Raw genomic sequence first — 9,522 nt, forward strand, 5'->3', positions numbered from 1 at the left:
AGGTGGATTTTAATTATTTCGAAATAAAAAAGTGGGCCAATCAGAAAATGTCACGTGGCTTTTAAAAAGTGTCAAGTCTGACCTAAGTTCATCCGTTAGTTTGAGGGGTATATTTGATCCAAAAACAAACTTTAAGGGTATTTTAGACCCAAAGGTGGATGAAGGTATTTATGAGTCTTTTCCCATACGTTAGGGGTATTTATAAGTCTTTTCCGTTAAAAAAAATAGTTTTTTTCCATAAACACTTTTAAGAAAATACACTTTTTAAAAGTTTAGTTAAACATTAATTGCAGCTCAAAAGTGCTTTTTAAATTTATTGACCACACACAAACTATTTTTCACAAAAAAATCTTTTTTTTTTAAAAAAAAACTTTTTAAATAACTGATTTTTAGAAGTTTGGCCAAACATTTATCAATCTAACTATCAAACATTATTTATCTGAATATATCTCCTTTCATCTTCATTACCTACTCAAATTTAACCTTACAAGAGTAGTGATCTAGTAGTTCAATTGGTTGATTACCTAAACTTTCACCTTGTTAGTGAGAGTTCAATCTCCACGTTATAATCCCCTCCTCTATTTTCTATTTTCGTACCCCTATATTAAAAAGAAAAAAAAAACTTACAAGACTATAGTGAATTGACCAAACAGTTGACTTTTACTTTCAACTCCATTTTCTCTAAAAAACAAAAAAAAAATCCATTAACCCTATACATAAGAGCATCAATCTTTCTTTCCATATTACAAATTCTTCAGTAGACAAGATTGAATAAGACAAGACCATAAAGAAAAAAAAAACATGAAACACATTTCTTGAAATCCTTTTTTCCCCATGCTTGTCCTATTATTACCTACCTGAAAAGTGAAAAACTGGTAACTTCTATACACAAAAAAATAAGATATACATATACCCTTTAGTTAGTTCATCTCACCACAGTAAAAAAAAAATAAAAAAATTGAATTTTTCAAAATGGGGTTAAAGAATTGAATCATATTGTTCAAATTTTGTTTTTATTTCACTTAAATTTCTGCAGAAAATAGCATAGTGGAACTACTTTTGCCATGTCTTCTTGTAATATTCTTTGTAGTTACCAGTTTTATAGTTCTTGTAATAATGTCAAACCCCACATTGGTTCTTTTAAAAATAGCAACTTTTCTCAATCTTGGTCAAATAGGACACATGGTTCATCTTATTTTCACAAGAATTCTCAGCTTGGTAGAAACAATTTTGTTATTGTTAAGGCTTCAGATTCAACAACTAGCAGAAAACAAGTAGAGGTAACCCCCCCCCCCCCCCCCCCCCTTTTTTTTTCATAGGTTGGCATTAACTTGATAAAAAAGTTTGTTTTTTGTGAATTTTATTCTCTGCTGAGTTTGAATTTGATATTTTTCTTGTTTTATTTTCTTCATTTGAGCTGTTATTGTGTAAAAAGTTTTGAGGTTTGTCTGAATTTGGTTGTGGGGTGTTTTGATAACTTATAGCCCTGAAGAGAAGTATAAACAGTTTGGTGTTTTTTTGTAAATTTTATTCTCTGCTGGGTTTGAATTTGATTTTCATGTTTATTTTTTTATTTTGTTATGTGTTACTCGAGCCGAGTGTCTTCCGGAAACAGCCTCTCTATCTCTGTGAGGTAGGGGTAAGGTTTGCGTAAACTTTACCCTCCGCAGACCCCACTTGTGGGAATATAGTGGGTGTGTTGTTGTTGTTTATTTTTTCATTTGAGCTGTAATTGTGTGAAAAGCTTTGAGCTTTGTCTGAATTTTGTTGTGGGGGTGTTTAGATAACATATAACCCTGGAGAAGTTTAATAAGTTATAAAAAGGTTGTTTTTTTTTTCTGAATTTTATTCTATGCTGGGTTTGAATTTGATTTTCTTCTGTCGAGATGTAATTGCGTAGAAAGTTTTGAGCTTTGTCCAAATTTTGTTGTGGGGGTGTTTAGATAACATATAATCCTGTATATTGTCATAGTTTGGATTTGACTTTATAAAAAAATTTGGCTTTTTTGTGAATTTTATTCCCTGCTGAGTTTGAATTTTTTTTTTTTATGGAGCTGTAATTGTGTAAAAAGTTTTGAGCTTTGACTGAATTTTGTTGTGGGGGTACTTAGATAACATATAACCCTGAAGAGAAGTTCAATAGATTAGCTGATGAAGTGGATAGGGAGGCTGGGCTATCAAGACTTACTCTTTTTTCTCCTTGTAAGGTGAGTTAATCAAGTTAAATTCTTTTAGCATCAAACTCCTTTGTGTATTTTACCCTTAACTCTTTCTTTTCTTTTGGCAAATCTGCTGTCCTTTTGTGCTGCAGATAAATGTTTTCTTGAGAATAACAGGCAAGAGGGACGGCGGATATCATGATTTGGCATCTCTCTTTCATGTAAGTGTTGAACTTCCTTTTTTTATCTGCTGACAAATCAGAAGATCTTAATGCTTGAAAGAATCCCATTGGAATTATGCTATTTGTTACTCTATATGGCAAGTTCTTGTTAATGTGGAATTTACTAATGAAATTTTTTGAAGAATGAATTATTAGGTATGTTACAGGTTATGAAATGATGAGCCCTTTTGTTCCTTCAGGTAATTAGTCTAGGAGATAAAATAAAGTTCTCGTTGTCACCATCGAAGTCAAAGGATCGTTTATCTACTAATGTTGCTGGAGTTCCACTTGACGAGAGAAATTTGGTATGGAAGAAGCTATATGGTTATCCTCGTACTGATAAATTCTAATGAACTGATTGGTAAATTCGTGATTTTTCCACTCTCTTTGCAGATTATAAAGGCCCTCAATCTTTACAGGAAAAAAACTGGAACAGACAAACACTTTTGGGTAAAATCTTTAATCAGTTTGGAATAGCTTTTGGATATATTGCAACTGGTTTAACGTTATTACATATTTATCTGGCCAGATTCATCTTGATAAGAAGGTGCCAACTGGAGCTGGTCTTGGTGGTGGGAGCAGTAATGCTGCAACAACCCTGTGGGCAGCAAATCAATTCAGTGGTTGTATTGCCTCCGAAAAGGAGCTCCAAGAGTGGTCCGGTGAGATTGGTTCCGACATTCCGTTCTTTTTCTCTCATGGAGCAGCCTACTGTACGGGTAGGGGTGAGGTATGGTTTTTCATAGCACTTGCTTCCAAATGTCATATTCCTTCCGGTTATGTATGTGATCTTGTGTTTTCCTTGCATTTCATTCGGTCTCTAGCTATGTTGCTTGGATTCTCCAAAAATACTGCCACACCCGTGTCGGATCCTCCAAAAATGCACTAATTTTGGAGAATCGACACATTCATGGAGGATAAGACACGCACCCGTCGACATTTTTAAAGAATCCGAGCAATATAGGTCTCTAGTGCTGATAAATGATAATCAGTCTCTGATCAGTTGGGTGGAAAGTGGTAGTTCAGCTGTAGCGAGAGTAGATTAATAGCCTGTTTATCCAAGCTTTTCCTAGGCTAAAAGGATTTTTTTTCCCCCCAAAAATGCATCTTTTCGAAGCTGACATGTTTGGCCAAGCTTTTAGGAGAAGAAAAAGCGCTTTTGAGTCGAAGCAGAAGTTGTTTTTGAGAAGCTGAAAAAAGTAGATTCTCCCCAAAAGTTCTTTTTTGAAAAGCACCTTTGAGAAAATACACTTATAAGAACCCGCAAGGGTGGCTCAGTTGGTTGAGCATGGGGCTTTCATAATGGAGGTCTCAGGTTTGAAACCCCCTGCCTACAACAGCAGGGGATTTGCCTTCTGGGTCGAGCTCGTCGCACGGGGCTTGCCTAGTGCGGGTTATCTCTCCTGTGTGGTTTGCGAGCTATTGCACAGGAGCTGGCTGGGTTTACCCTATGCGCACCCGAAGGGTAGCGGCTGCGGGTTCCCATGTCATAAAAAAAATACACTTAGTAGCACTTTTTAAAAGCTTGACCAAACACTAATTGCTGCTCAGAAGTGCTTTTCAAATTGATTAGTCATATACAAACTGCTTCTCACCAAAAATAAGTACTTTTTTGAAAAGCACTTCTGAAAAAAAAACACTTTTCAAAATAAGCTGATTTTCAAGGCTTGTCAAAAAACTATAAAGGGTAGATGAGGTCATCTGACTCTTACTAGCCTGTATGGTTAGCAAGATTTTAAATTAAGACCACTTGTTCTGCTTAAACCCTTTTGCAAAATTTCAAATTCATTATCATTGACAAAAAGGTTCTATGAGAAGTGACTAGCATCTTGGTTTACTTGCAACTTAGGTTGTATCCACACTTTAATGTCACAAATTAAATGTATTAATATTAAATTTCGCACCTTTCTCCACTCCTTCCTTTCACATGAGAAGTATAATTTCGACTTCATAAGCATGTTTATTTTGTGATAGGAGAGCTACAAGTATAATTTATTCAGACAAGTAGGGTCAAATCATCTTGTGCTTCTCAAAATTAAGAAAACCAGCATGCAAAAAGGAGATATAGCTTATGTCATATAATAACTGTTAATGAGTAGTGTGATAGTCACTCAATAGGTTGTAGATTTGACCATTAATGACCTGAGATTCCACATGGAAACCACAAATTCAAATTGGATGGAAAATTGAAATTTTGCAAAATGATGGTGAGGAAAGAATTCTCGAACTCTTTGCCGAACTGAGTTTCTATCTTTAGCTTCTTTTCGAGGCCTTCCATAGTTACAAGTTTTTTGGTATATACTCCCTCCGGATCAAAAAAAGAGTCCACTTAGCCATTTACACACCCTTTAAGAAACTACTCACTTCAAGAAAAAAAATATGTAAATTGACTAAACTACCTCTAATTAAATAGGCATTGGGATTTGATCACATAACACTTAATAGGGGCAAATCTGGAAAGATAAGGTTAATTGTTTCTTGATTTAATAAGTGGACACTTTTTTTTATCCGAAGGGAGTAAAAAAAAGGATGCATGTGAGCTGAAGCAGTGGTCAATGCATGAGAAATGGCTTGTAAATTGCTATAATGTTATTACATCTCATCTTGTCCCGTATAAATTCAAATTATGGAACTATGCATTTGTTTGTTCAGGTTGTTCAAGATATCCCATCGCCCATACCATTTGACATTCCAATGGTTCTCATAAAGCCTCAACAGGAATGCTCTACTGCTGAAGTTTACAAGGTGGTACAAATTGAAGTTAGTGAACAAGTTTAGGATGAATCTATATGATCTTGGTTATCAAAGTCTAAGAGAAATTTGGTTTGACAGCGTTTTCAGTTGGATCTGTCTAGTAAGGTTGATCCCTTGAGCTTGCTGGAGAAGATATCAACTAGTGGAATATCTCAAGATGTGTGTGTCAATGATTTAGGTACGAAATGAAGATTAGACACCTCAACATTTGTTCAATACCTTATCAAAATACACAGAGACACATATATCTCTGTGTGTGTGTTTGTATTTCTAAATTCATGTGCACTGAAGTAACTTTCCTAATGGCCTTGCTCGACAAATAGGAAAACTTTCTTATAGTTGCTTAGTCCCCCTCAGGCGTGTAGGTTGGCTATGCTAATGAATAAATGCCAATACCAATTCCTTCCAACTGCATCGTCTTGGGGCTGATCAGTCATCAGTAAGCCGTTTAGCCATGAAAAATATTCACTTTCTTTTGGAATAATTTTTCACTTTTTTTAAAAAAAAAATCAGTGTTTGGTTATGAAACTTCCAAATCCAACTTGGAGTTGGGTTCCAAATTTGGAGAAGTGCTCAAAACCTGTTTTCCAACTCCATCATAAATTCCAAATAAAGTGCTCTCTTTCTCCCCTTATAAAAAGTATAACCAAACACAACTCTATCTTCAATCCCAACTTTATAAATTCCAAATAAAGTAAAAAATACGTGGAATCTATGGCCAAACGCCTACTTAGAAATGCAACTTTGAAAGCGCACTCTCTTCATTCCCTGGTTTCACTGAGGAAAGGACTAATCTTTCTCTCTCTACTGTAGCTTCTTTCCTCTTGTAGTCTCTGAAAAATGAGAACTTCGCTTTATTGATTGCAATCATGCAACGTGAATCTGAAAACTTTTCTCCTTATAATGGTTGATTACTTTCAAATGAGAACTTCGCTTATTGATTGCAATCATGCAACGTGAATCTGAAAACTTTTCTCCTTATAATGGTTGATTACTTTCAAACACATTAGTGAAACATATTTCATATCCTTTTCTAGGAGTCTGCTTGTGAATTACCAGTTTCAGTTTTATGTTGTGCGAAGTAAATAGAGGATTAGTTTTTTTTTTTTAATAAGAAAATGGAGGATTATTTTTTAGTGTTTCCTTGTCCTGTTTTGTTGCAGCAAGTGATTGTTTCAGCTAGCTAGGTAGACTAGATTCAAAACTAGACTGCTAAAATCAAACACATAAAATAGACTGCTCTTATTTTCAGAAAAAAATAAAATAGACTGCTCTTCTTTTTACCAGTTCTTTCTTTTCATGCTCACCTTTTTGAAAGTATAGGTTATTTTCCATCCTAAGTCATTGAGTCTGCATATGTGATTTGGGAATCAGTATTAGTCGAATGTAGTATTTAAATATGGATCCATTGGGAAATCAGCAGCGTGGATCTTGCACTTTGAAGATTTTTTTTTTGCTCAGAATTACGCTCATTTGACATTGGTAATATTTCTTGCAGAACCTCCCGCCTTTGAAGTTCTTCCATCTCTTAAAAGGTTAAAACAGCGAGTAATTGCTGCAGGCCGAGGACAATATGATGCAGTCTTCATGTCTGGAAGGTATTCTTTTTCCTTAGCCTGGCTCATATTCTTGATCTCTCTTTTCTAGATTGTCCTATAGCCTATTTGGCCAAGCTTCCATAATCTGCTTATTTTGAAAAGTACTTCTCGAAAAAGTACTTTTGGAGATTAGCGGTTTGTGTTTGGCTAATTCAATTTGAAAAGCACTACTGCCAATATTAGAGCAGTATTTTGTGCTTGGCCAATGTTCCAAAAGTGCATCTAGGGAAAAGCCACTATTCTTAGTTCTGAATAATAGCTTCTGCTATTACTCAGAAGTGACACCTCAACTTTCTAAAATAAGCACTTTTTTTTAAAAAAAATTTAGGCTTCCCAGAAGATAGGCCACATGCTATTAGCTCTAATCCTTTTAGCTTGTACTTAAAGGTTTTCAAGCAGATGAGTGAGTCAATGTGGATTAGACATGTTGGGCAATATGAAGAAATGAAATTAACAGTGTTAGCCATTGTTGGAGTTAGATCTCACATGGAAGAAGTTATTTGCATTCGTCGTTATGGTTCCTGAACCAACAAATACACCAACCATTACTAGCTCTGATAGAAATATAAAGTCATAACTTGTAGACTTTATCATCATAGCGAGTTGTAAGGGGCTTTTATGAGATCTGTATAGGGGAACTTCTTTATGTAACATTTTTCGACTACTGAACTCAACAGTTAAGCTGAATGGTTAAAGTTTCTAGTGATGTGCGATTGAGTGGAAATGATTTTCATTCTTGAACGTTTGCACTAACTTAACTTTTTATTTCGGTCCACCAACTTATATTGTAATCCTAATATCTAAGGTAGTATGAAAAAATCACTACATAAGCAAAATATGTTAACACGTTTTCAGATTCTTTTCTTGATTGTAATGCCTAGTCTCTAATTTTAGTTGTATAATTTGTCAAATAGCCATGCTCCTGCAAGCTGTAGCTCATGGCCGAAGAGATTTATCTCCTTGTTGTCTCTGACAGGACAGATACTTAATGTCGTCTTATTCCTGCACTTTATCCTTAGTTTGAGACTGTTACTAATTACAAAACTGAAATGCAGTGGAAGCACTATAGTAGGGGTTGGCTCTCCAGACCCACCACAATTTGTCTACGACGATGAAGAATACAAGGATGTCTTCTTGTCAGGTAAATAACAAACAACGCGACTACATGATAATGCAATCTGCATCTAGTTAGTCTACATTCTAGTATTCTAACTCATTTAGATTAACTCTCAAGTAGGATAGGCAAAAGGGTAGAAGAAAGGGTTAACTATCCACCGTGTTCAAACCGTGCCCTAGCTGGCCCTCGGTGTTTCACAAAGAAAAATGATTAAGCTAGGCTCTTAAGTAGGATAAGCGAAGGGTAGAGGGGCGGGCCCATTGTCCACTGAGTTCAAACCGTGCTCCAGCTGGCCCCTCGGTTATCCACAAAGAAAAAAGATTAAGCTGGGCTCTTAAGTAGGATAGGATGAACTAGGGTGGCAGTTAGAGTTTCGGAGTGGATTGCGATCTCTTTCCTGATCTTTCTTAATAGGAATACATACATGACATTTAAATAGTTCAATTTATTGAAAGCGGTAAGCAATTTGTTGCGCTCATAAAATTTTGGGATATCATCTGTATTTGCTGAGTAATTCACACGTAGTTCAGTTACTTGAATGTGACAAAATATAGTTTTATGGTGTTACTATTATAATAGGTAAAGTTACTTTTAATGTGACAGAAAAACAGTTTTGCGAGTTTACGGTCATAGTGGGTAAAGTTTAGCGACTACATGTGAAATTAAAACCCGAATTGTCCATCGCTTAATCAGCAGTCACTCTCCATAAGCAGGGGTGGAGCTAGAAGTCCGGATACGGGTTCGGCTGACCCAGTAGCTTTTGCTCAAATAGTACATTTGTGTTAAGAAATTCATTAAATATGTACACTTAGAACCCAATTATTATCACTTGATGTTGTCATTCTAAAATCCAGCACCCATCGCCTCTGTTAAGATTTCACTGTTCTTGCTGCGACCATATCCTAGTTACGCGATAGTGAAGAAGCACGATTCTTGCTTTGGATTGTTGATGAATTTGTACTACCCAATCGTTTGTGCTTATTGTGTATCACTGTGTAGTTGTGCTCTCTCTGATATACAAGTCATTATGAATTTTGCAGAAGCTAGTTTCATCACTCGACCAGCAAATCAGTGGTATGTGGAACCTGTTTCAGGTAGCAATTGTGGTGATCAACCTGAGTTCTCCACATCTTTTGGTAAGTCTTAGGCTCAGAGCCTATAGATTGAAGCAATAGGATAAGTTTGCAGTTGTAAATGTAATGTCCAATGAGGACTATTCCTGTAACCTCATCCTTTTTCTTTGGATGCACTATTCAAAAAATAAAAATAAAATTCAGTCAATCAATTTCATGTTGCTAAAAAAGGATCTCACTCACTACAGGTTAATATGCTCTGTCAAGCTAGACTAGATGATAGGTAAAGGGGGCAAATGGGTGAGTTGGATCAAAACTGGTCAAATCGATAAACACGTCATGATCCTACCTAGCTAAAGTTTGCTTGGGTCAAGATGGGTCAAAGAAAGGGTTTAAGTCCAACCGCGGAATATGAGCCAACCTCCCTTCTTTCTATTTTGCTTTTTGGAAAAAAAGAAGTGAAAGGTAATGTATTTCTTTTCAATTATTAGCCACGTTCTTTCAAATTTACATAATCCTCAATCTCCAAACTTGATTTTGTATGCTTTGTATGCTTAGATTTGACAGCATATTAAACCATCGGGTTACACTATTTTGACC

General features: G+C 35.7%; 1 protein-coding gene across 2 annotated transcripts; it reads left to right on the plus strand.

The window, feature by feature from the left end:
* Window positions 1–747: 747 nt before the first annotated feature.
* Window positions 748–9,522, plus strand: LOC132626280 (4-diphosphocytidyl-2-C-methyl-D-erythritol kinase, chloroplastic/chromoplastic). Of its 2 annotated transcripts, XM_060341095.1 has the most exons (12): window positions 748–1,280; window positions 2,112–2,207; window positions 2,312–2,380; window positions 2,581–2,685; window positions 2,774–2,830; window positions 2,910–3,110; window positions 5,033–5,125; window positions 5,213–5,312; window positions 6,633–6,732; window positions 7,788–7,873; window positions 8,890–8,985; window positions 9,171–9,522. In XM_060341095.1, exons 1-12 carry the CDS (start codon window positions 1,065–1,067, stop codon window positions 9,173–9,175), a joined length of 1,224 nt encoding a protein of 407 aa, XP_060197078.1. In that variant the 5' UTR covers window positions 748–1,064; the 3' UTR covers window positions 9,176–9,522. The 2 variants fall into 2 exon arrangements, with proteins under 2 accessions (XP_060197078.1, XP_060197077.1); XM_060341094.1 differs by lacking the exon at window positions 9,171–9,522 and having other exon boundaries at window positions 8,890–9,161.

The sequence above is a fragment of the Lycium barbarum genome, chromosome 2 (assembly GCF_019175385.1).
Source record: "Lycium barbarum isolate Lr01 chromosome 2, ASM1917538v2, whole genome shotgun sequence".
NCBI classification, from domain to species: domain Eukaryota; kingdom Viridiplantae; phylum Streptophyta; class Magnoliopsida; order Solanales; family Solanaceae; genus Lycium; species Lycium barbarum.

Bases quoted from the DNA above. Each gene is read 5' to 3' on its own strand.
- LOC132626280 (XM_060341094.1), top strand. From the start codon at position 1,065: ATGTCTTCTTGTAATATTCTTTGTAGTTACCAGTTTTATAGTTCTTGT. The intron at 2,381-2,580 runs GTAAGTGTTGAA...TTGTTCCTTCAG, and splicing joins ATTTGGCATCTCTCTTTCAT to GTAATTAGTCTAGGAGATAA. The intron at 6,733-7,787 runs GTATTCTTTTTC...ACTGAAATGCAG, and splicing joins GCAGTCTTCATGTCTGGAAG to TGGAAGCACTATAGTAGGGG.